The sequence below is a fragment of the Zosterops lateralis genome (assembly GCF_965231275.1).
Source record: "Zosterops lateralis genome assembly, chromosome: 11".
NCBI lineage: Eukaryota > Metazoa > Chordata > Aves > Passeriformes > Zosteropidae > Zosterops > Zosterops lateralis.
In genome coordinates this window covers 20,387,649-20,414,896 of record NC_139771.1, presented here as the reverse complement: position 1 = coordinate 20,414,896, position 27,248 = coordinate 20,387,649, and the positions used below count along the sequence as shown (strand labels likewise).

General features: G+C 44.1%; 1 protein-coding gene across 2 annotated transcripts in view; it reads right to left on the bottom strand.

The window, feature by feature from the left end:
* Window positions 1-27,248, bottom strand: part of LOC310913719 (contactin-4) — a 276,613-nt gene that overhangs the window by 59,360 nt on the left and 190,005 nt on the right. For both annotated transcript variants that reach the window (XM_083869370.1, XM_083869371.1), the window contains 3 exons: window positions 10,649-10,852; window positions 6,528-6,630; window positions 5,172-5,356 (listed from right to left, as the gene is read on the bottom strand). In XM_083869370.1, the coding sequence (XP_083725496.1) occupies window positions 5,172-5,356; window positions 6,528-6,630; window positions 10,649-10,852 (492 nt within the window). The remainder of the gene's footprint in view (window positions 1-5,171; window positions 5,357-6,527; window positions 6,631-10,648; window positions 10,853-27,248) is intronic.

Here is a 27,248-nt window from a genome sequence, read left to right as displayed (position 1 = left end):
GTAAAATGATAATTAATAATAATAATAATAATAATAATAATATAGCAATAATACAATAATACACTCACCCTATTTACAGGAATTTTCTTGTATTTTTATCACTCCAGAACCTCACTTTATTCACATTTTCAGCAAATTATTTTTGATTTGAGACCTAAACTGAGCACAAAGCTGCCTGAATGTCACTTGTGCCAATTTCCTTTCTAGACCTCTATGCCATAATGAAGAGCATAATCGGATTTACAGCTGCTTTACAGAGTGCCATAAAGTGGATTTTGCCCAAATAAAACACAGGCCCACTGATGAAAAGGGGAGACTCTTCTCATTGCAAAATTAGGGAGCCCCACAAATTCCTAGTGGGACCTGGATTTTGGGAAGGATTTAATCTGAAAAGGAGATCCAGCCAATTAAATGGGTGAATATCTCAGAAGATGCTGCAAAGAACTGGTCAGGGCTCCACTCTGTTAATCCTAAACCCAAATGGCAAAATTCTTTTAGGCAGCAGTAACATTCTACCACTTACCCAATGGACTTTAATAGAAAGAATCTCAATCTATATCAACGAACGGGACATGAATAAATCAGAAATATATATAATATTGATGATAAATGGAAACATTTTTGCTGTTTCAAGTGAGTCGAAAAAAAAAGAAGTTTGACCATTCAACACATTTTGAAGCAGAACTGCAAAACCTGAACTGAGTGACAGAGAAGTCTGTCTGTCTGTCTGTCTGTCAATCTGTCAATGCAGATGTTGCTGTGCTGACACTTTGGGAAAACATTTGAGCTGCAATTTTTTCCTCCATGGGAGATGCTGGAGCAGCAGAGGTGATGCTGAGTCAGCATCTGCCTCTGTGCTGGCTCCAACTGAGCTGCTTTGGAGCTGGGATATTTCCCAGCCTGGAAATCCAGGGATAAATCCCATTTTTTGTGTCAAAATCCTGGCAAACAAAGGTTCTCACAGTGGTGGTGCAGCTCCTCAGCCCTCCCCAGTGCTGCCACATTTGTAAAAATGAACACATTTATATTTGGATCACCCCAAGCAGCAGCTCTTTTTCAGATTTTCTGTTATTCAGGATAAATATTTTGGTGGGAAAGGGGATCTTAAGATGTTGCATTGACTCACCAGAGTCAGTGTAGGGAGGCAGAGCCCAAGGAGTTCAAACCCTTGGGGTCACAAATATCAATAGAAGAAGATTGGGCTGAAACAGCATCTAAACTTACCATGAATTAAACATCAATAATAAATAAGCATCTCCTCGATGCTGGTTTTATGAACAAAAAGGCAATTTCTTTTTAAATTAGCTGGTTAAGGTAATCTGTTTACTGTACTTCTGCCAGGAAAAAAATAATTGTTGGCATTGCTGTTTGCTCAGGATATAAATCTTAGCCCTGCGGAGGGTTAGCAAATGTAAAATTTATGAGCAGCCAGATTAAAAATACAATCAGGTCAATGGGAGTGCATCCCAAAACACACAGCTGGGGGTGTGGAGGGCCCTCACTGCAGGGAGGGACTGGAGAAACTGGGAGAAACTGGGAGAAACTGGGAGGAGAGAGCTCTGTGTCCCTCTGGGGACTTCACCTGCCTGAGCCACGGGGTTCAGCTGGCACAGGGAACAAGCTGCCAGCTCAGGGAGGCAGCACCAGCAGTCAGAGCTGCTAAAAGAAAAAAAAGAGGCTGTGGGGTCTAATTTGATAATTCAGAATCAGGGGATATTCTGAATATCCACAAGGATCAAGTTCAATTGTTGGCCCTGCACGGGACAGCCCCAGGAATCCCCCCCAGGTGCCTTTGGCAGGCAGGAATTAACTGAGGCAGGGAGAGCAAGGAGAACAGGAAACTCAGCAGGGAAATGTGTCATTGAGAGTTCCATCAGCCCAGCAAACACAAGCAAAGGGCTGTAATTGCATTAACAGGAACACGTTTCCATGGGAAGGTCGATCCATCAAGGGGGGACTCAGCCCTGGAACAAATGTTTGTGGAGAGCAGTGAAACACAGCCTGGTGCAGGGGCCCAGAGCACTGGAAATGCAGCAAGAAAGGATCCTGCAGGTTTAATTAACCTTTTTCTGCTGCAACAAGGATGTCAAACAACCTCGGTGCCACTGATATGCCAACGGAGGGGAAAACAAACACTGATACAAGAGTGAAACACAGCACAAGCCAACCTTCCCTGACAACCTCCAAGCTGACAGTGCTGGGTTATCTACAGTGAGCAGGAAAATTTGAATTCCTTTTTCTTCTTTTTTTTTTTTTTATTTTCTGCCATGCACAGAGGCTGATAACGTGACAATAAACACGGGGTGTAAAGGAGTGGTGCTGTTAGAGCCTGGCTGTGACCTGCAGAGCACATCAGGGCAGCACCTCTGATAACCCAGATCACACTGAACCCCCCTGCTTTGGGCTGCAGGGACCTTCAATCCCACCCAGTGCCCCTTAAATCCCACCCAGTGCCATCCCTGTCCTTCAATCCCACCCAGTGCCATCCCTGTCCTTAAATCCCATCCAGTGCCACCCTGGCCCTTAAATCCCCTCCAGTGCCACCTCTGCTCTTAAATCCCATCCAGTGCCACCCCTGCCCTTTCAATCCCACCCAGTGCCACCCCTGCCCTTAAATCCCACCCAGTGTCACCCCTGGCCCTTAAATCCCCTCCAGTGCTATCCCTGCCCTTAAATCCCCTCCAGTGCTATCCCTGCCCTTAAATCCCATCCAGTGCCATCCCTGGCCCTTAAACCTCATAACCTCATCCAGTGCCACCCCTGGCCCTTAAATCCTATCCAGTTCCACCCCTGCCCTGAAATCCCATCCCCTGCCACACCTTCCACTGTCCCAGGTTGCTCCAAGCCCCATCCAACCTGGCCTTGGACACTTTTAGGGATCCAGGGGCAGCCACAGCTTCTCTGGGAAATCTGTGCCACGGTCTAACCACTCTCATGATAAAATATTTCTTCCTCAAATCCATCCAAACCAGAACTTTTCAGCACCTCCAGAGAGTTTTCCCTCTCCAGGCACCAACCCTGACCTTCCAAAAGCAACTTGAAAGCTCTGCCACCATTACAGTTGTATTTCAATAATGAAATAACACTTCTCAGTTTTTTAAAAAACCGAATTATTAAGGAAAATAATGTTCTTTTCCCCAACACTTTGTTTATAAAAGTTTACACTAAGTTACCTTCCCCTAAAAGCAAAAATCCAGAGCCCAGAGTACAAGTTGTTGGGATTTATTTATGTTTTTTTTTTTTTTAAGAGATCTATTTTCAGTACTGGCTGCCAAACACAAGTTATCCTTAAAAACCAACCAGTTCCCTGAAAAAAATCACCATCCTCAAGACAACCAGGAGGATATTTTAGTGAATTATCTTTAAAACCTGCAACAGGGGAGGCACCTGCCACCTTCTCCACTGGGAATTCCTCCACCCCCAGGAAAATGACAGATTAGGAGTTTTTGGGACACTTCTCCTCCAAAAAACCCTTGAGCTTCTCTGCTGAAACATCACTGAGGGTGTGAAAAGCAGCACGAGCCACAGTGGCAGATTTGTGTAGGATCCAGAGCAGTAAATTCATTACAATAATGAGATTAGAACTCAATATATGCTCTGGTGGGACTGATCCAAAGGCTCCATTTGCTGCTTTCCAAGGGAAGCAGCTTTTGGCCGTGGGTAGAGCAAAACTGTACAACTGATGAGGCTTTTAATTTACTCCCCACGTGGGGAAAATCAGGAGAAACAGCACAGAAAAAAGGAATCTTTAAATCAATCTAATTTAAAAAATTAAATCCCGTTCAAATCAACTCCAGATTCTTTCCTTGACATGAAAGATTTAACTTTGTTCCTGCTCTTTCACTCATTTTTAATGTTTTCTCATTTTGTATTTCCCTCCGTTTTAAAAGCAGAAATGTTCATTTGAAATGGAACCCCCCAAAGTTCTGATTTCTAAATGAAATGTCTTTCAGAAATATTTCCAATTTACAGCATCCCTACTTTTTTAAAAAAGTTACATTACCCACCAAATTCATTTCAGTTTTGTCAGAAGGGTTGGTTCCCAATCTCTTTCTCTGTGGCAAAAATTGTTATAAATCAAAACCCATTCTCCTCATCTCTGGAGTTCAACCCAATCTTCCCTGCTGACAGGAACATTTGGGGCAGAAAACTCTGAATTTTTGTCCATATTTTCTAAAAAAAACCCAACGTGGGATGAGAACGGGGCAGCAACAAACCCAGGATTTCTTTTTTTGATGCTGTGGAGGTCTCTGCACACCTGTGGGGGGTTTGGAACCTGCAGCTTCTCCTCTCCAAAACATCTCAACCAGAACCTTGGTACCAAACTCATGCCCCTAAATCCCCTCCCTGCAACTCTCACTGACCTCTAACACAGGTAAAACACTTTTAGTTTGCCTTGTGGGGCTGTGCCCAGCAGAAATTTGGGATCAGAGGGATTAATGCATCTCCCATCTAACAGAACAGGCCTAGGAGGCTGAAATTTGACATTTTCCAGCACCTGGCACAAGGACTCTGATTTCAGAGCAGGTGCAGAAAGGCTTTGAGGGGAGAGGCCTCAAAAACTCAACTCTCCCCATTGTTTTATCACTGATCCACTTGAAAGCAGCTCTTGATTTCTTATCATTTAGTGAATTATCTTTAAAACCTGCAACAGGGGAGGCACCTGCCACCTTCTCCACTGGGAATTCCTCCACCCCCAGGGAAGAGATGGAAAAGGACAGACTGGGAGCAGGACTCTCCTCCTCCTCCCAAAATCCCTCGAGCTTCTCTGCTGAAATGCCACTGAGGGTGTGAAAAGCAGCACAAGCCACAGTGTAATTAACATTTATCCACAAAAGCTGGGGCAATAAAAATCATAAATCCCCAGCTGGAACATGAGGATGCTCCCCCAGATTTCCCTGCCACAAGAAGGCAAAAGAGCCCAGTCAGTCCAAGCCTCTCCAGCACGTTTCCATGCCAATGTCCTTCCTGGGGATGTGTTTTTTTTTTATTCCAGCTGCTCTGATTCTCCATTAACATGCACCATCCAGCCAGGTTTTATTTTGAATTACACCCTTCTTGAGATGCGATATTTGAAAAATAAAATCATCCCAAAAAAACACCGCGACAAAACGAACGTCCTCACAAAACATTTCCTGCAGATTTCACTGCAGCAAAGGCAACCTGCTTACCATAAAACGTCAGCTGTCCTCGTGCCACGTTCCTCCCTCTCACATTTTCAGCCACGCACTCGTAGGGACCGGCGTCCTCCTGCTGGAAATTGGGGATCTCCAGGAGCCCGCTGGAGCGGTGCCTGCGCGCCTTCCTGGGGAGCTGCTTCCCATCCGCCCTCCTCCAGCTGATGGTGGGCACGGGGCTGGACGAGGGAAAGAAAGGCAAGTAAGGAAATAAAGCCTTGGGTTTGGTGCAGGATCCAGAGGGCGTTTTATTTTATTCCTGAGGATATTTTATTCCTGGGGTTCTGCTTCCCATCCGCCCTCCTCCAGCTGATGGTGGGCACTGGGCTGGATGAGGGAAAGAAAGGCAAGTAAGGGAATAAAGCCATGGGTTTGGTCAGTGTGAGGAGCCTGGTGCAGGATCTAGAGGGGGTTTTATTTATTTTATTCTTGGGTTTTATTTTATTCCTGGGTTTTATTTTATTCCTGGAGTTCTCCTTCCCATCCGCCCTCCTCCAGCTGATGGTGGGCACTGGGATGGACAAGGGAAAGAAAGGCAAGTAAGAAAATAAAGCCTTGGGTTTGGTCGGTGTGGGGAGCCTGGACAGGATTTAGAGGGGGTTTTATTTTATTCCTCAGTTTTATTTTATTTATTTTATTCCTGGGGATATTTTATTTATTTTATTCCTGGGTTTTATTTCATTCCTGGGGTTCTGCTTCCCATCCGCCCTCCTCCAGCTGATGGTGGGCACTGGGCTGGATGAGGGAAAGAAAGGCAAGTAAGGAAATAAAGCCTTGGGTTTGGTCAGTGTGGGGAGCCTGGAGCAGGATGCAGATGGGGTTTTACTGGGGGTGGGTTATGTGAGACGTAAATGTCAATGTGTTGATCACGGTGGGTAAGCAGGAGATTTTATTATTAAAATGTTGGTTTGATCCAGCTGAATTTGGGGTTCTGCTGTGAAAATGTGTCCATTTTAGGGTGGGGAGGCCCAGGGCAGCTGTGGCTGCCCCTGGAAGTGCCCAAGGCCAGGTTGGACACTGGGCTTGGAGCAGCCTGGGACAGTGGAAGTTGTCCCTGCCATGGCAGGGGTGGCACTGGTTGGGATTTAAGGTCCCTTCCAACCCAAACCATCCATTTTGTGATGATTTTCCTCCCAATCCCAACATTCTGGAAGTGTTGCCAGTGTTTACTCCAGAAGGAAATGTCCCCAAGCCCTTTGGCTGCTACAAAAACTGGCCACGAGTAACTCCTGCTGAGGGAAGTGCATCATTAGGAACTGCAGCAAACTCCCCAAATCCAGCACCACGAGCACGAGAAGCTGCAGGAATAATAATTAATAATAATAACAATAATAATGGATCCAAACTTACTTGCCCAAGGCAAAGCACTCCAGTTTCACCGTGGTTCCTTTGGCAGATGGAACCGTTTCTGGGAACTGCACTTCTATTTTGGGCTCGTACTCTCCCATCACCCCTGGGGACACAAAGGAGATGCTGAGGCTTGGTTTGGATTTTAGCACTAAATTCACAAATGTTCCCGTGCTAACACAGAGCTCTTCCATACATCATTACTTGCCCAATTAATCCATTCATTTTAAACATGGCCTGTTCCTAACAACCATGGAGTGTGGGCTCTTTTCCCATTTATTGCCAGAGGAGAAGCTGAACCAACTCTCCACACCATCTGCCAAAGATTAAAAATCTCTTCATGCCTCTGTTACTTTTTGCTTTTTGAATATGCAGGATTTTTTTTTTTTTTTTGCAGGTAACCTGTGAAATGAGGGTAGAAATAATCAAGGAGGTTCAGCATCTTCTAGAAATGAAACACGGAACAAACAGCCACTAGGAAAAGGTTTTAAAAATCCCTGGAGTTAACAGAGATATTTCTATTAACTTCCAGGATTTCAACGCACAGAGATCATCTACTCCTCGGGTAATTTCTTTATTTTTTTATTTTTTTTTTTTACTGCCCCAGTAAATCACGGAGCGTGGCAGCCTCTTTATGAAATTGTGTTTAAAAATTTGTGCACATAAAAAGGCCATTATAGGCCCTGACAAATGGCTCCATTTCCAGCCACTGCACTGCCTTAAACCCCGGCACATATAATTCCACCAATAGTGATTATCAGCTAATTGATGATTGCAGTTCAAATCTCAACAGTGCAGCACGTCCTGGACGGTGGCCAAGGGAGGAGAGGAGCTGGGTCAGCCCTGAAGAATCCCAAAAAATACGGAAATGAGCCAGCAGTGACACTGAGGAACAGCAGAGCTGCTGCTGTTGGCCTGTGGTTGCTGACTGCTCTTGCTTTTCGCACTGGATGAAAGAAAATCCTGGGTTTTTTTCCCTTTAATTTTCCAGTGATAAAGGTGGAAATGCTCAGTGTGAGGTTTACACCAAGTTTACTGCCCTGAAAGTTCCCTTCTTCTGATGGCAACAGCAGGTTCTGTCATTTTTATTCCAATACATTAATTAAAAATAAATATTCAATAAAGTAGCTGCTGCACGGCCTCAGTTGTCAAAATTCAATGCATTTTTAAAAATTATTATGGGGATATTCTCCCCATATTCATGTCCTGCCCCACGCATGAAACAGGAAATCTGTGATTCCGTGGTGACATTCCAGCATTTACAAACCATAAAATAAAAATTACGTGGCACATCACTCATTAGCCCTCTCCACCCTCCAAAAGTTCAAAATCCTCTTTTCCCAACTGGGACCTGCCAAGTCTTTGCAATCTTGCCTAAATTTCTGCCAAATTTTTGTAATCTTGCCTAAATGTCTCTAAAATCTGTGCTAAATATTTGCTGAGTGAGTTCCAATCAAGCCAAGAACTCCCCTGTGGTCTCCAAAGCAGCAGCTGAGAGAACTTTTGGAGATCTTTTCCACCTTTCTCTTCACTCAATTTTTATTTATTCCCATTTCTTTGCCTTGGGCTGGGCCTGGAGAGGTGAAATAAAGGAGGAAAGAGGATAAAATCTCCCAGTGGGGTGGGAATGTTTCCTTGGGGCTGTGGGACATCAGCTACAGCCACCACCCCTCTCAGTCCTGCAGCTCTGGCCTCTCACAGCCTCACTGTGAATTCCAACCACTGAAAAATCAGGATTTGCACCTGGAAAAACCCCAAAGCTCCTGCTGCAATAACACCCTGCCTATCCCCATGAATGGACACAGGGCACAAAGTGAGCTCTGCTGTCTCCCTTTTACAGGAGCAACATCAGAGCAGTTGAGACATCTCCATCCCGAATCCAAGATCATTTCCAGGCAGAAAATCCTCATTTTTTTCCTGCTGTTCCTGGGTGATTTAACATCTGACTTGGCTGTGCAGGTGGCAGGGAGGGAGGAGGAAATAAAGGACCAGAGCAAAGCCTGGGTTTGTGGCCTGGAGAGCACTCCCAGTGTCACGGCACATCAGATGCTCCATCTGTTGGCATTTCACAGGCTTTTTCTATTTTTCTTCCAATTTCAAGGCTTTAAAACGTTCTTCGGGATGAAAATCCCAGGAATTCAGGGGGAGGCTGATTTGTCTGAGGATTTGATCTGCATTTCCCAACACCTGTGAAACGTTACAGTTTAATTGGCCCATCCAGCTGCTGCTGAGGGCAATTTTATTCCAGGACTATTTTGCTCCTTTCCCGCTGTTACTGTTCCAATCCTGGTGTGGAAAATGCCACATTTTAAAGAGAAATAAGGGGAGTATTGCAGCTCTCAACACCTGGATGCTCCCAGAAGGGTTTTTTGGATGGGATGGGGCAGCCACAGCTGTGCCAGGGCTTCCCCACCCTCAGAGGGAACAATTCCTCCCCAATTTATCCCTGCCCCATCACTTTAAAGCCATTTCCCCTTTTTCTATCACTGCACACCCTTGAACCAAGTCGCTCTTCCAGTGCAGGTTTCCAAACCCCAATTCCTATTATTGGGCTATTTAATAATATTATTTCAGCCCTGCAGTTGTTTGGCATGAGGCAAATTTAAATGTTGCTTTTTGTCATCCAGGCCATGACTCACTGTGTGGACACAGAGGGACAGATTTGCTGCTTTTGTGTTTATAGGAACACAGAATTCCCTCAGAATTCCCTGGAGCAGAGCTGGAAAAGCAGCACCTCCACTCCTTCCCAGTCCAGCTATGACAATTCCTCATCACCATCAGCATTTCCCACTCCAGCCACAGGGATTGTGTCAACCTGATGCAGCAAAGGAGCCTGAATTTTCCAAGCAAGGAATTTTTTTTGTCAAATCCCACGAGGTGACAGTGGATCTCCTTCCAGGAGAAGTTGCTAACATTGCATTTCTATTCCTGGAACAAATGTCCCAACTGTTAGCCTTTAAACAGAGACATTTTAATTAATTTTAATTGGAAATTAACATGCAAATGCGGTTTTTTTTTCTTATCTGCTCCAAAATGACGACGATACAGATCAATTGTCTGTATAAATTTAGAAATCCTCTTTTGCTTTCTTCTCCCTTTTTTTTTTGTATGATTCCACAGACCACTAAAAATAGCCCTAATTCTGCTGGGAAACACAGGCTGAGCTAACAGTTCCCGAAACAACAAAGTGCCTTTGTTCACTTTTGGGCTGCATAAAATGAGAAAAAACCTGGTTTATCCAGACTCTAAAATCTATTTAGTTTCCTGTCTTTGGCCAACTCCCACTGGTTTTTTTTTTCTTTTGTAATTATTTTCTTTGTAATTATTGCCTGAATCTGAGAGTTGGTCCAGTGGTGGGAAGAGCAACTTTAGCTGTTCATGAGTTTTATAACCACAGCTCCAGTGTTATAAATACATATTATATAGTTGGCTTTTGGCAAATATTGGAATGAATACTATATTTAGAATTGTACTGTATTATGTTTTGTTAATAGAGTTTAGAAAGGTGATGAATGTATTTTCTGATTGTGTGAAATAGTGTGAATAGTGGAAAGATTGGGTTTTTTCTTTGTGACATCTGAGCTGACCCCAGGCCAAGAATTATAGGGAAGAGGTTGTCACCTTATAGCCCTGCAGAAAAACTGCTGAATTTCTGTTTATTTTATCAAAATAAAACCAGACAAGACCCATGTTACCAAACAGAGTGGAACAACTCACAAATAAATCTATCAAATAATATGATTTGGGATACTCAAAACTGAAATGAATGTTTTAATATGTATTAATATGTAAAATAAAAATCCTTAAAACACAGTAATTTAAAAGAGAAGGGTGTGCTTTCTGCTGAGACACCCCAGCTGGAACATTTGCCCTTTTTGTCTCCTAATTGTCACTGTCTATTTTTGTCTATTACCTATTTTTATTTTTTATTAAACTTATAAATTTTTAGAAGAGAGTAGAACTCGTTTTTCACATCCAGCATCACTATGAGGACAAAAATCATGAATGGGGGGAAAAACCCTTAACTCCAACACAAACATTTCAAGCCACGTTTGAATTTCTGGGTAACGCCCAACCACGAAAACCGCGACAAAGCCGCCGAGGGCAGCTTGGGAAGGTCCTACCATCATTCCTGAGCATGAGGGGCGTTGGTGGCCCCAGGACTTTGCTGTTGGTCACGGTGTTGGTCACCACACAGGTGTAGTTGCCCACGTCCGAGGTCTCCACCTTGGCGATGTAGAGGTTCCCCGTCTCCTGGGACACGAAGCGCCGGCTGTCCTGGTGCACAAACGTGGGGTACTCGTTGAAGATCCAGGCGTAGGTCAGCTCTGCAAGGACAGGGGACCAGCTGTGAGCAGGGAAAATGGGAGATGTCACAGCCCAGGGAATGAGCCTCAGGGCTGCTGGTGCCCTTTTGGGTTTCACCTTTTTATTGGCTCTATAGTCTTCGATGTCATTTTGGTTTTTACCTTTTTACCTCCTCTATATTCTCTGATACCCATTTGGTTCTTACTTTTTTTTTCTTTTCTATTATCTCTGATGCCCTTCTGGTTTTCACCTTTTTATCGGCTCTATATTTTCTGATATTTTTTTGGTTCTTACCTTTTTTTCTTCTCTATAGTTTCTGATACACGTTTGGTTTTTCACCTTTTTATCTGTTCTGTATTCTCTGATACTCATTTGGTTCTTACCTTTTTTTTTTTTCTCTATTTTCTTTGATGCCGTTTTGGTTTTCACCTTTTTATCGGCTCTATATTCTCTGATATTTTTTTGGTTCTTACCCTTTTTTTCTTCTCTATAGTCTCTGACACACATTTGGTTTTCACCTTTTTATCTGTTCTGTATTCTCTGATACTCTTTTGGTTCTTACCTTTTTTTCTTCTCTATAGCCTCCAATGCGGTTTTGGTTTTTACCTTTTGTTCTTCTCTATTTTCTTTGATACCCATTTGCTTTTTACCTTTTTATCTTCTCTATATTCTCTGATACCCATTTGGTTTTTTATCTTTTTTTCTTCTCTATAGTTTCCAATGCCGTTTTGGTTTTTACCTTTTTATCTTTATATTCTCTGTTGCCCTTTTGGTTTTTACCTTTTTATCTTCTCTATAGTCTTCGATGTCATTTTGGTTTTTACCTTTTTATCTTCTCTCTATTCTCTGATACACATTTGGTTTTTATGTTTTTATCTTCCCTTTATTCTCTGATGCCCTTTTGGTATCAGAGAATATAAAATATAGAATATTTTGGTTACCTTTTTTCTTCTCTATAGTCTCTGATGCCATTTTGGTTTTCACCTTTTTACCTCCTCTATATTCTCTGACACCCACTTGGTTTTTACCTTTTTATCTTTATATTCTCTATGCCCTTTTGGTTTTTACCGTTTTTTCTTCTCTGTGTTCTCTACACATACATTTGTAGCTTTTTATCACAGCTCAACTTCAACATTTTCCTCGGCAGAAGGACAAAACAAATTCCAGGATCCCTATGCTTGGTTCTCCTTAGAAACCAAGGCTGAAAACTGATTTTTTGAGACGTAATTTTGTAAACAGGGTCTGGATCTCATTTAGAATTTAGAACTAGGAGGATTAATTCACTGGGCAGGTTCTTAATTGGGACATTCTTGTCAGATATGCCAATCTGCAGAATCCATAAAAAAATTGTACATAAATCATGAACAGGGCGTATCCTCAATGTTTTCCACCTGAGGAATTTGTGCACCTGAGGATCTTTACACAAAGTTGCCCCTTTTATCACCCTGTCTGTGTCTGGCTCACATTTTTAGGCCCAGAGAAAAAGGCATCACTACAAATGCTGAAAATTGCTATTTTGAGAAGTCGTTTTGTAAACAGGGCCTGGATCTCAAATGAAGGGAGAGAATTTAGAAGGTACCAGAAGTGGGGGGATTAATTCACTGGGCAGGTTCCTAACTGGGATGCTCTTGTCACATACGTTAATCTGCAGAATTCATTAAAAATTGTACAGAAATCATGAGCTGGGTGCATCCTCAGCACTTTCCACCTGAGGATCCTTACACAAAGCTGCCCCTTTTATCACCCTTCCTATGTCTGGCTCATATTTTTAGGCCCAGAGAAAAAAGAGTCACAACAAATGCAAATTTCCAGCTGTGACGCTCCTGAGCCCCAACACGGATCTGATATTCCTGCTACTCCTCCAGCTCCATCCAGAATAAAATGCCTTTCACAGGAATCTCACCTTTCTCTCACCAACATTGCAGCCTGCCCATGGCTTTGCTTTCATCCTCCCTAATTAATTTTTTTTTTCCCCTCCCTTAAAGCCAAGTTGTGAGGAGGATCTGCCGAGTGGCGTTATCACCCACTGGATGTTTTATTCCTGGGGAATTTTCTGAATCAGCAGAAAATCCAACACTAAATTAAGCAGCTGTAATCTTCTCTGTGACTAATTAGACGGGGCTCTGTGTTTTATAAGGCGTCTCTGGAAGTTATTTGAGCCGTAAAGGAGGAGGGAGAGATGCTGCAGAGGCTGTGAGGGAGGTTAATGCAGCCTAACCCTGTTAGATCTGCCTGAGCCAAATGCCCAAACTCACTCCAAGAGCCTGAAGTGGATACAAGACCACTGCAGGTTTCTAAGGGAACACTAATTATACTAAAATCATATTCTTATTTCAATACTCTAATGAGTTGTGGCTCTAATTGACCTCAGCTACCATTAGGTACTTTGGAAAATATATTCTGCCCTCAACATCCTCCTCACATCAGCCAGAAGAGGCTGAATGGAGCCTTTTGGCCTTTATTTATTTATTGGTAACAACAGGACTGGAAAATGTCTGCTCAGACTTTTAGGAGGAGATGGTAATTCTGTTTATGAGGGAATATCTAATCATCATATTTACAAATGTGCATCTCATTAGAAGGAACCTCATGCTGATGTCAAGAGGATTCTCAGAGCAAACAAGGTACCACTTCTCAGCCAGCTTGTTATTTCCTGCAAGTAGTTAAGTTTGTTAGTTTTTTTTTTTTTTTTTCTTTTTTTTGGTTGTTGTTTTTATTTATTTATTTTTTTTAATTTATTCTCAGTGAACAATTATCTTGCTCCTCCAGAAGCTGCCAGCACCAGGCAAATAAACTTCCCTGCCCTGGGCTGCACAGAGGAGTTGAAATTGGAGTGACTCTTCACACACAAGGTTTCCACCACAGCTCACCCTGAGCTCTGCAATTCTGTGGAAACGGTGAAGTGACCACAGAAAAAAAAAAACAGTGGGGAGGGAATTTCTGCATCAGTCCCTGTCCCTGCCATCCTCCCCCAGGAGTATAATCACATCCCAGAAGTGACTCCTGCTCTTCTCTTCCAGCCAGCAGCACTTTAATTGCTAAAACCCCTCTAATTTCCAGGTCAAATGTTTTCATTGTGCTCCATGGTTCTGTGCTTGGGGGCTGATGATCCCTTTGGCTTGAGGAGTTCTCATCTCTTTGCTGGTGAGAGGCATCGAGAGCCCTTGTGCTGCCATTTTCCAGACTTTCCAACCCTGTAATTGCTGCAGGCTCTGCCTCAGTTAAAAAGTCTGGGATAATTCTGTCCTTGGAGCTGAGGGCCAGGCTGGAACCCTGGGTAAGCAGAGCACAGGAGGCTGTGCAAGAGCAGGAGGGCTGGTCAGAGACAGAAACAAACTCATGAGCTGGGATCCCTCCAAAATGCTGGAAGGAAAAAAAATTGCCCCATTTCTAGAAGAAGAAACATTGAAATCTCCCCCAAAACCACCTTCAAACTCTACTGATTTGGCTGCATAAAATCAGAAACACAGTAAAGATCTGAAGGTGCAGCTCTGCCTTCCCATTGATGCCCAAATGACGCAGAACTGGATGTCAGCAGCAGTCCATTATTGCTCTATGACATTTAAAGATATCTAAAATATATTTCTATATAATATTTAAGGGCTGGAAGCCCTGGGTGAGCAGAGCACAGCAGGCTGGGCAAGAGCAGGAGGGCTGGTCAGAGACAGAAACAAACTCATGAGCTGGGATCCCTCCAGAATGATGGAAGGAATAAAGGAAAGAATAAATTTTTCCGCATTTCTAGAAGAAAAAACATTGAAATCTCCCCCAAAACCACCTTCAAACTCTGTTAATTTGGCTGCATAAAACTGAGGCTCACAGTAAAGATCTGAAGGTGCAGCTCTGCCTTCCCATCGATGCCCAAATGACACAGAACTGGATATGAGCATCAGTCCATTATTGCTCTATAACATTTAAAGATATCTAAAATATATTTCTATATAATATTTAAGGGCTGGAAGCCCTGGGTGAGCAGGGCACAGGAGGCTGGGCAAGAGCAGGAGGGCTGGTCAAAGACAGAAACAAACTCATGAGCTGGGATCCCTCCAAAATGCTGGAAGGAATAATTTTTTCCCGCATTTCTAGAGGGCGAAACATCAAAACCACCTTCAAACTCTGTTAATTTGGCTGCATAAAATCAGAAACACAGTAAAGATCTGAAGGTGCAGCTCTGCCTTCCCATTGATGCCCAAATGACGCAGAACTGGATATGAGTATCAGTTCATTATTGCACTGTAACATTTAAAGATATCTAAAATATATTTCTATATAATATTTAAGGGTTGGAAGCCCTGGGTAAGCAGAGCACAGGAGGCTGGGCAAGAGCAGGAGGGCTGGTCAGAGACAGAAACAAACTCATGAGCTGGGATCCCTCCAGAATGCTGGAAGGAATAAAGGAAGGAATAAATTTTGCCCCATTTCTAGAAGTAGAAACCTTGAAATGTCCCCCAAAACCACCTTCAAACTCTGCTAATTTGGCTGCATAAAACTGAGGATCACAGTGAAGATCTGAAGGTGCAGCTCTGCCTTTCCATGGATGCCCAAATGACACAGAACTGGGTATGAGCATCAGTCCATTATTGCTCTATAACATTTAAAACTGGCTGATTCTTTCCCTCTCCCTCTCTCAAACCCCGTGGGACTCGTGGAATATCCAGCCCAGGGAGCAGCACAGGCTGGAGCATCTCTAAGTTCATCTGCTTGTGCAGCAACATGTAAATAAACGCTCCCTCCAACTGCCTTTGATTTCCTGAGAGATCCTGGTGCAATATTTATGGCTCCTCCAACCTGACAGGGCTCCTTTTGATAAGGTCTCCCTCTCTAATTGCTCTGGAAGTGACAGGCAGCTCACATCCCACAGGCAATTTGTAACTCCTGTGCAAACAGGCGCTTCTAACACAGCCCGGCGTGGCTCCTGCTGATGGAAATGTTTCCCAAAATCACCAACATGGAGCACCAGGAACCAGCAGCAACAGGCAAATTGAGGTTTTTTAATCACACATTAAGCTCTAATTCCTTGAGGGATTTATTACAAACTTCTCCTGGCTAATTTGGAGCCCTTTTCATGTGATTTTTGCCTATTTTCCCATGGTTTTATCTTCATTTTTAAAGCAGATTCAAGCAGGTCCTGTGAACCTGAGCTGTATTCTCAACTTGTTTATTAAAATCTGCCAGCTGCTTGTAGGGGGAATGTTCATATTTCAAATATCCTAATTCCAGATTTCCCTGTGATTGGATTGAGCAATCAACACCCACAGCCCCAGAAATCACAAAATGTGAGCAGGAAAAAAAAAGGCTCCAAGTGCCACAAGAGCCTGGCAGAGGAAAGGGAAAAAGGGAATTATTTGGGAAAGACAAATCCTTGGTCATCTCCTCTCCACACACACCAGTCCTTTGCAATTCCTGGAGGAATTTTCGCCATTTTTCTCTTTCACAGTTTTATTTTAATGTTAAAACTATATAAATTATGCACTGCCTCTTTATTTATTTTTTTTTTTTTTAAATTTTTTTTTTTTGTGGGCCTATTGCCCTGCCAGCATCACTGGATCAATTTTTTTAGCTCTCAGTTTTAAATAATTGCAGAAGAATTTAAAGGAAATCAGCCCTGGACAAAAGTATCACCTGGAAATTCTCCTTTTGAGTGTGAGCTCTGCTGCCCAGCTACATCACACAACTGCAGCTCTGGGCCTCAAAATGCAGGTTTTAATAAAGAGAATGATAAATAATGAACAAGATTAATCTCCAAGTTAATAAAACACGTTTGGATGAACCCTCAGCTACACCAAATCCGAGGGCACAGTTACTCAGGCAAGAGAGAGAAATGCTGTCAGAAGTTTATAAGGAGGAGAAAAATGCACAAATTCCCCAATTTCTGGGTTAGATTCATTCTCACAGCAATTTTCAGTGATGATTTTGCCTCCCAGCCCCTCGAGTGCCCAGGTGTGGGTAATTAAAAGGGCAAAGAGGTGTTCATTACCTGCAGCCTAATCAATAACTCCTGTATCTCGTGGATCTGTAAACCAATAAAATATTTGCTGCCTTATCTCTCCCAGGCAGGTTCCAGCCCCAGTGAACACTGACAGTGATGGTGATGATTGTGCTGTGCCATCGGGCAATCCGAGCCCAAAAGGACAAAAAAAATCAACACAAATCTTTATCTGTGAATGGAAAAACCTTCTGAGATGGGACATTTACTGCAGGTAAATACCAAAACTATTCCATCAGCATCTGCTGGGCACAGACATCCTCCCATCCAGCACAGCCTGGATGCTTTGGGGAGAAACTTGATTTTTTTTTTTTTTTTGTCTGAAAAGCTTTTAAATCTTGTCTCACAGACATTTACAGCCAGTCTTGCTTGGAAAGAAAATCCACCCAGCAACCCGAGCTGGGTTTATCACTCTGATGCCTCCTGAAGCAGGTTTGGTGTTGGCTGGAAATGCTGAACCAGGATTGGATTTGATGCCACTTTTAAACCCTTCTCATTTCAAATGAAGTTTTTGAAGTCAGGCTCACCCCAGTTGGGTGACACTCTCTAAATTCATTTCATTAATGAGGAAATTCTGGTGATAAAAAAGGGAATAATGGCTTGATATGGTGCAGAGAGTGGCATCAACATCTTTGCAAAGAAAGACTCATCTTCACTTGACAGGCAGAGAAAAAACACCCTGTGACACAGGGAAACAGGAGAGATCAGCCAGAGAAAAAGATAAAAAAAAAAGGCTGGGCTGAAGCTGATAATTACTTATAACCAATCATCAAAAGAGAATAAAAATATGAGAAACTGGGCAAGTGAACAAGTGATGTCTGCACTGAATTTAAATTCGGCTCTGGGTTTGTGCTGGGAGAGACTCAGTCACTGCTGATTTTCTCCAGGCTTGTGTTACATAAAGTGCTCCACACATCACCTGAAGGAATGACTCACAGATTTAATCCATCAGTTTGTTTTCTGTTTAAAGTCACAGGGAGTTAGCCTAAAAATCCTTTTTTTTTGCTTCAGAAAAGCTAAAGGTCCCTGGGCTTGTTTTAAAACATATTCCAATGTGACCCAGCTAATCCTTTAATACCAGCTTTCCCTACCTTTGATCTGTAGTTGTAAGAGATTAAATCAAACCCCTAAAAGAAAAAAAAAAAAGAAAAAAAAAAAAAAAAAAAAGAAAAAAAAAAAAAAAAAGAAGCAGGTTGCAGAGGAATTTTCTTACTGCAATGAATTAAAATTATGATCAACTCCAAGGCTGAAATATCTGCCCAAACAGCCTGAGGGGGGTATGGCCTGGAGGGCACTTGCCTGTAGCACACAGGGAAAAAAAAAAAACAAACAAAACTCACATTCTCTTCATTTATCTGATGGATAATCAGTGTTTAGATAAAGTGCTTTGATCTCTACCAGCTAAAAACATCATCATGGTGTGGCAACATTTATTAGATTTAAACACATCATGGTCGCATTTTTGGGAGAAAATGCTGAGAGAAAATGCCCAAAGCAACACCCCCATTGATTTTCCAACAAAAATGGGGGATCCCACAGGATCTGATGATTTGAACAAAGCAGAAGGCGCACCTGGGGATGTGGAACCCCAAATTTGGGTGCTGTGTTTGGGTCACTCCACACCCTCTGCACCCCTGGCTGCTTTCGAGGGCTTTGCAGAGCTGGATTTGTAGGGAAAGGGTTCAGCAGAGCCTGGGAGCAGCACTCTGATCTCTAATTTAGCTCATAAAGACATCACAGGATGCTACAGCTCCCAATAAACGCTATTGACTGGGCTCTGTCAGACAGATTTCACTCATCCTCAGCCAAAGGCTGCCAACCCGACCCCCTCTCAATCCCATCTCAATCTTCATTTAGTGCTGACTGCAACCAAACAGGGAATAAACCACACCAGTGCCTCGCAGATGATTTCTTTTTAAAGATGCCACTAGCTGTCACTGATAAATAAAAACTCCATTAACGCCACGTCCCTTATTATTTCTCTGTTTCTGAGGTTTTAGAGGAGGGTTGAGCCTCTTCCCTTCCAGTGACAGATCCCAGATCTCCTGCTGTGGCCACACCACCCACCTGGGGCAGAAAAATTGAAATGTTGGGGGGTTCTGACCCTGCTGGTGACAAGTGACAAGTGCCAGCTGAAAATCTGGGTCTAAACTCAATATTTGTTCTTCACCAATCCCCTGGTTTTTTGCACCTCAAAATCCATCTCAGCAAAAATGAGGCACCTCAGGTGGATAAATGAGTGTAAATCTACCATGAGCTTGGCGTTTGTGCTGTTGGAAATATTTGTAATTTCACAAATCTCTCAATTAAGGGAGCTCCGCGCGTTCCCTGCGCTGTCAGAAATATCAAAGCCAAAACTCTCCCAAATTAGAGGAGAATTTATCCCTTATCCCTCCTCCTCAAATATGTTGATAAACTTGTGCACAAACTGAATCAGCAGTTTGAGGGAAAGGATTATGTCAGATTAATTTTAATCTAATCCATTTCTATCTCCTGAGAAGCTTTTTACTTCTTGCTTTTAATAATTTAGACGGTGACTGTGGCAGGGCATAAAAAATAAATGATGGGAGATGCACTTTAAATGGAAGTTACCATTCTCAATCACTTCTTATTTAAATGAGAGTTTCATATGCCTGATTTTAAGTTTAATGAACCCCATTTTTGCTGAACTGTAATAATCTCCATCACATGGAGCCAGACACAGAGGAATTACAGAAACCCAGAGTGTGACTCACCTACTCCCTGTGATGGACAGAGACACCTGAAGGGAAATTTGGGATGAATTTTGAGGGCTTTTTTTTTGGGCAGAAAAGCTGCCAGGCTGCTCAGACCCAAATTCCAGGAGCAGGAAACAAACTGCAGGAGTTGGAGGTTGTTTTCTCATCTTGGTCTGAGATCAACCACTCAAAGGCTTTTTGAGCCCAACTGTTCCTGCTCTGGAAAACACTTTTGGAGGTTGACACTTTGGGTATGGGAATTTTCCGGCTGTTTGGGGACAAGGCAGTGGCAGCCACTATTAAGGGGAAAAACTGGTGACAGGTTCAGGTATTTTTGATGCTGCATCCTTTGCTCTCCTCATGGTCTCCTGCACCTCCCAGACATCTGCCCTGGGTTGTGGTGTAGGATGTGCACACAGTATTTATCCCATCCCCATCCCCATGAGCTGTTGGAACCAGGTGGGGCAGTGTTTTCCCAGGCCCCTCCTTTGGGCTCTTCTGCTCATGGCCCATCAATGCCTTGCCCAGGACTCACAGGGAACTCCCTCCAGGAGCTCTCTCTGTTTAATGGGCCATCAAGGAGCCACTGCACGACTCCTCATCCCATTGGGAGATGCTCCCAATGCCCAGGGGGAGGAGCCAAGCATTCCCACCTGGAGAGAATCTGGGATTTGGGACAGGACAAGCGGCCCTGAGCCACTGGATTCCCAGAGGAGCAGAGCTCCCAGACCTTTCTGTGGGATCACTGCTTCAGGAAGAGCCCCTCACCTGGACTGCTCCCCCCACCCTGCTCAGGGTGTGTTCTGACTCTGGCAGTGCTCCTTTGTGTTATTGCATTGATTTTATTTTATTTTACCTTTTTACCTTTCTTCTTATTAAATTGTATTTCTGACTTGGAGCCTCTCACTCGTTTTGCTTTCAAACCATGACAACATCTCCAGCACTCACCCTGCATCCACCTCCTGGGAAATCCTGCTGGAATTTCATGTGTTCCCACATTCCATGTGAGCTGTGGAGCCCCAGATCATGGGGACACCACCCTGCTGGGGCATTTTCCTGTTTGTTTGGGCACTGAGCCCCCCCTCTGTCCTTCCCTGCATCCTCCAAGCAGAAATATTAATTCAAAACAAGGTTTAACACCTGCCCCACAGCCCAGGGAGGTTTGAAACACCTCCTGATGCTCCAGGTCTGCCAACACCACCCCAACACCACAAACAAATACATCAAATCCATCACTGACTGGCCCTAATGGAAAAATATTTCCCTGCCCTTTTTTTCTTTTGCTTTTCCCAGCCCCAAAGGGAGAATTTACCTGCTCATATTTTCCCTCCAGCCTCGGGAGTGATCCATGACAGGCTGCTCAGTAACCCTGCAGCCTTTCTGACAAAGAGCTGAACCAACTTCCAACCAGCTGAGCAGATTTTTTGCTTGGTTTCCTGGAGAAATGGAACTTTTACAGCCACGGGGCCCACCAGTGTGTGCCCCTCTCTAAATGAGCTCCTCACTAATTGGAACCAAATCTGACCAAGCAGCAAAGGCTTCCCAAGACATTAAAACAGGAGAGAAAGAGGAGAAACCATCAATCCCTTAATAAAGAGTAACAGGGGGAGCTCAGCCCTTTGACAACCTGCCCTGGCAAGGGGGAATTGGGAATAAAGATTCTGTAAAATTCACATTTCTGAAAAGCTTTGGCCATCCCACACTGAAAGAAACAGGAAAATAAAGGCTGAATATTAAAGTTACTGTAGTGGAGTGAGGACGTTAAATGCTCCAGGACTCCTGCAATGCTCCATTCACTGATCATGGTATAATAATGTCTGATAATTATCTTTTTCCTCCTGCCCTGTTCTGATTTTCCCCAGGTTTGCTCCCCTTCCCCCTTGCACTGCATGGCGGGGGCTGTACAAACATGAAGGAAAATGAGACATGATTTGTGGGATGGATCATTTACAGCACAAATCGCTCAAACCATTCATCCCACCCTGAAAAACAAAAAGATCCTCATCGCTCCCAGCCCACGAAATGTCCATCATCCCTTTAAAAATCATAGTAAAAATAATAAAAGGAGAGAAAAAGTGAGCAGCCACTAGTGATTCCTGTGCCCAGGAGTGGTTCCAGCAGCTCTGGAGTCAGTGAAGTGCTTTCTGCAAACTCCTCTGGTGTCCACACTCCACCACTGCCCGTGCAGCACGAAAAAGCTGAGATTGAGATGGAATCAGAATTGCCATCTCCTCTGTCAATTGCTCAAATTTAGTTAGTTCTACTTGATTAAGCTGTGCAACAGAACTAAAAGTTCTCCTGGATGCCAGGAGGAAAAAAAAAAAAAAAAAAGGGCAGGAGAGAATGAGAAAACCTGAATGAATCCAAGCTGTGAAAAGACTTGGGAATAATTCTCTGTCAACATCTCAGATGTGTTTCCATCCATGGCTGGGCTTCCATCAGCAGTGATGGCATCAGACAGGAAAGAATTATGGGAACAACTGAGCTTTGATGAATCTCCTCCTCTTTGAGAAGATGGAATTTTCCAAGTGCACTGAGAACGTGGGCGCTGCAAACAGAAAACTGATTTCCCTTGAAATCCTGCCTTTGTTCACTCAAGGGGACACAGCTCCCAGATGGCCAGGAAGGTCAGAAAGGAGCAGAGGAACAAACTGTCTGAACTGAGGAACTGAGGTTCAGAGAGAGAAATTATTGGGGAGAGTCAGTTCCAGGGTCAGTTGGAATTTTGAGGATCCCAACAAGTGGCAGGAGAAGACTCATCCTGTAGGATCAGTGGGTTCCCACCTGCCCAGATGAGCACTTTGTTATCTAGAAAAGCCACCAGCTGGTTTATCTCTTGCCCAGATTACTGAAGCAGATTAGGAGTGAGGATAAATGTGCTCCAGCTGTGGTGAGGGGTGGACTGAGCAAAGCACAGAGAGGTCTCAGAACAGGACACACCACCAGGGAACACGACCAGAACACAGGATTCACATTATCCAATAACTGAGAGATCATTTTCTCCAGCCCTCTGTGTGCATTCAGCATTTCTCACAGCACTTGCGGAGCTCCATCTCCACAGGCTTTTCCCTCGAGGGCTGCAAGGCAAATGTCATGAGAACGTGGTTATAGATCTTTCTAAAGATGAACCACCAGAAACTCACAGGGAGGGGGGAGAGAGAAATCCTAAAGACAAGTTCATTTATCTTCCCAGAGAAGGGAGGGGAAGGATTTCCAGCTCTGTTTGTTCTGCATGAGGAAGGGTGTGCTACCAGCCTGTCAAATAGAAAATCCTTTCCAGGACTGTATTTGTTTGGCCTCTGGACTCACAACGAAATGCCAGGGATGCTAGAAGGAATTTGAAAACTGTAGTTGTTAAAATATTAACTAACTCTGCCCTGGCTATCAAATAAATCTAATAAAAGTGACAGCAGAACGACTCAGCTCCCACAAAGTCAAGTGAAAAGAACTATTTGGCACAAAAGAATATTTTATCTTCAAATTTGGAGATAAAGTTAAAAGGACAGTGACCTCCAAATACTTCCCATGGATATCCCCCCTTTAGAACACAACTTAGATTCAGAGCCCTGAGAAACACAAGCGAGACTTTGCTTTGGATTTTGGAGCTTTTTGTTTGTTTGTTTGTTTGTTTCAATTAAGTTTATCTTGACAAGAAACGTATCTTGCCAGATTTGATTAACAACACCAAAAAAAAGCAAACAAGGAAAGGTGTTTCCCCCTGCAGAGCTGCTCAGAAGGAAAACACTTCCACTAAGAGCTTATCTTGAACACTGTTGTACACTTTGAAAAAATGTAACAGAATGGAAAAACAAAGGCTGTTTTGGTGATGTTTCTTCTGTTTGGGCTGGAAATGCTCCAGGTGGTCAAGGCAGGGGATTCTTCCCCTCTGCTCTGCTCTGGTGCCAGTTCACCAGGGGGATGGGCCAAGGGAATGGATGGGATTTTGGGCAGGAATTGTTCCTTGGATCAATGGCAGACCCCTGGATCCCTGGCAGTGCCCAAGGCCAGGCTGGACATTGGGGCTTGGGGACACTTGGGACAGTGGGAGGTGTCCCTGCCCATGGCACTGGATGGTCCATTCCCACCCAAACCATTCTATGATTCAATGGTTGGTCTCACAGGGCTCTGAAAATATAAACCAGGAGAGCTTTGTCTCCTGGTCTCCAGATCCTAGAACTCATCCTGGGACAGGCTGAGGATCCTGAACGAGTCTCAACAAAGAAGCCACAGACACTCTCTGATGCCCCTCCAACGTCCAAACCCATTTCTGTGACCCCATCACTGGGGACTGCCCAGTTCATGCTGAGGCCATGCTGAGGCCCCTGGTGTTCTGCACCAAAACCAAAGCCAAACTTGAGCTACACACAGACCTGTGGGATTTTTGAGTTTCCTCTTGTCCACTTAAACACCAAGAGCTCCTCGTGCTGTTACCCAGGCCCCAGTGCCACATTCCCACAGCAATATTTACTCTCCAACGATTCCTTCTGTGGAGTTTCAGTGTGGAATGGTGGACACAAGACCATTGTTGGGCTTTTGATTAAACGAGCTGCAGGAATAACACCCTTCGCACGCAGGGTAATTATCTCAGAAAAATCCTAACAACAAAGGCAGGTTTCTACCGAACAAATGGAGAAGGAAATAAAAAAAATAAAAAAAATAAAGGAGAGGAAAAGAAGTGGAACTTCTGACAGACAAAGGGGTCATCAATATGGCAGGAGTGGCCTCGGGGGGCTGGGAATCCACCGCCGCAAGGGCAGAAAACGCGACAGAAGCAAATGTTTGATTCGCATTTATTCCGCTTTCCGAGCCCGGCCACTTCCCGAGCCGCAGATGAACATTTATTTTCCAAATCTCCAGCACTCAGCATGCACTTCATCAGAGGAGGCCATCACATCATTATGCTGCTTAACAGAATGTACCAGCACAAGGCAGTGACCTGACAAACAGCGGCTCCCCGCTGCATGGAGCACATTCCATCTCCATTTGGGGTCTGGGGGGCAGCTGAGATCCCTGTGCTCGAATTTCCAGCTCATTTCAAACCCAAAAATTGGGACACGAGGCAGGGCAATGCCCAGATTGTTCTGTGTGAGCTGTACACAGCCCATTTGTTGAGGCTGAAAGGATTTGTTCATCATTTGGACTCATTTTCTGGGATGAATTTTTTCTGTAACGTTGGAGCAGCGGGAAGCTCCTTATTGGGCATCATTAACAAGGAAAAATAAAAAGAAAGCCTCAACAACTAATGCATGTAGGCCAACATCACTCCACTTGTAGCTGACAGCTCCTCAAAAATGGATATTTCCAAGTGGTAAAGTATTGGAGTGAGCCACAGTTGAAAGGTTAATGGTCTGGAGGCTGATCAGCATCTGCTTAATAAAGTCACAATTTTTGAACCAGCGACACAATGGCTGACAGGAAATAATCCTTTCTAATTTACTAGAATTTAATCTAATTTACTCCTAATTTTTCTTCAGCACCTGGCCAGGATGTTTTTTCCAGGCTTCTACTCCTCCAGTGAATACCCTCATCAGCAAAGCAGCAGCAGCTCTCAGATTGAATAGTTTTGCTTTTTTTTAATTATTATTTTTTTTCAGATTTCATTTTTAATGCACATATGAAACTGAAGTAAAAAAGCAGAATCCCACAGTTAGTCCTGTATTTCAGGTCATTAATGCCATCAAGCAGTTTTTACAAGGATGATGAAGTTGGGTTCACTGCCCTAATCAGATTCTGAAATAAGTAATTGTGTTTTCTCCTCTTATTACCACTGGAGCTTCCAAAGAGCTTGGATTATTTTTCACCTCTAAACTGTAGATTTTTTTTCCTGTTGCACCACAAACACTTTGAGTGTTGGGCTGGAAGGGGCTGATCCCTACAGCTCTGCTTTGCCAGCACCCCCAAGGCCCTGGGGATGAGGCTTCCCCTGACACCGGATATTCCTCCTGAACCTCCCTCTGCCTTCTCTGAGCAGGAGGAAAAACAAACCACCCAAAAAGCATTAATTTGTAGTTATGACTTCCAAAACTCATCTTATTTCTAACCTTGGGAGGGAGGAAAAGTGACAGAAAACATTGCCAGAGAGCAGATTAATTCCTGCAAAACAAGTGCTCTGGATTAACCTGCTCTGAGTTTCCTGCAAACACTTTCTGTGCAAGCCAGGAAACAACAAGCCCAGCACCACCAGCCCAGCTGGGTTACAGAGTTGTGATAGAGTCAGTTCAGACTAACTGTGTTTCTGGCTACAATTAGGATAATTTTCTGGCTGCAGTAGAGCAGGTCATGGGGGAAGTTCATCTCTCACCCAAATGATCGAGGGAAATTATTACCAGAAATGTTCTCACCTCCCAGTCAGCACACCAAGCTCTGTCCCTCTTATTGAACCAAAGCTGGAAATAGCACCAGCACCTTCTGGAAATCCATTTTTTTATATCACCAGTTGTCCTGGGTTGTGGTGTAGGATGTACACAAAGTATTTATCCCATCCCCATCCCCATGAGCTGTTGGAACCAGGTGGGGCAGTGTTTTCCCAGGCCCCTCCTTTGGGCTCTTCTGCTCATGGCCCATCAATGCCTTGCCCAGGACTCACAGGGAACTCCCTCCAGGAGCTCTCTCTGTTTAATGGGCCATCAAGGAGCCACTGCACGACTCCTCATCCCATTGGGAGATGCTCCCAATGCCCAGGGGGAGGAGCCAAGCATTCCCACCTGGAGAGAATCTGGGATTTGGGACAGGACAAGCAGCCCTGAGCCACTGGATTCCCAGAGGAGCAGAGCTCCCAGACCTTTCTGTGGGATCACTGCTTCAGGAAGAGCCCCTCACCTGGACTGCTCCCCCCACCCTGCTCAGGGCGTGTTCTGACTCTGGCAGTGCTCCTTTGTATTATCGCTTTTATTTTATTTTACCTTTTTTACTTTTCTTCTAATTAAATTATATTTTTGACTTGGAGCCTCTCACTTGCTTTGCTTTCAAACCATGACACCAGTAAATAAATTCAGACCAAACCTTCTCCTGAGCCACCTGAACAGCCCCTTCTCACTGCTCCCAGCAGCTGCAGCCCCACCACACACGCTGCTCACCCTGCGAGGATTTCTTACCAAGCAGGGAACTCTGAGCCACAGCAGAGCAGGGCTTTGCTGAGGAGACAAATGTGCACAATCCCTGCAACCCTCAGGGCTGTGGGGTCAGCCCTGCAGGCTGGGAAGGCTCCAAGTGGGATAAAGAGAAGAGTCCCAGTGGGACAAAGAGAAGGGTCCCAGTGGGACAAACCCATGGGCAGCTCTGGCAGCTGGTCAGACTCGAGCCCAGAAGCTCCTCAAGCCTCTGTCTCCTCCTGTCTGAGCTCAGCCCAACATGGACCACAGGGCAATTCCCATCCAGCTGATGAGGCTGGACAGATCTCAAAGCAGGATTGCAAATCTCTTTAAAAGGGACACAGACCTGTGGAAGATGCTCTGATGTCCTGATGGGGTGAGCAGCTGCAGTGGCTGGGGAGGGACACACCAGGGGCATCCTGCAGGAATTCTGACAGATCCACCCCACTCTCCAACACATTTTAAATAGAATAATGCAACACACATGCTCAGGAAGACACAAATTGGCACGATTGAAATAAGGCTCTGCTAAAATGAAATAATTGTTTGGTATTTTCTAAACATTCATAGCACCCTCTTTGATCAAACAGCACCTTGGGAGATCTGGACACATCCTGAGGAC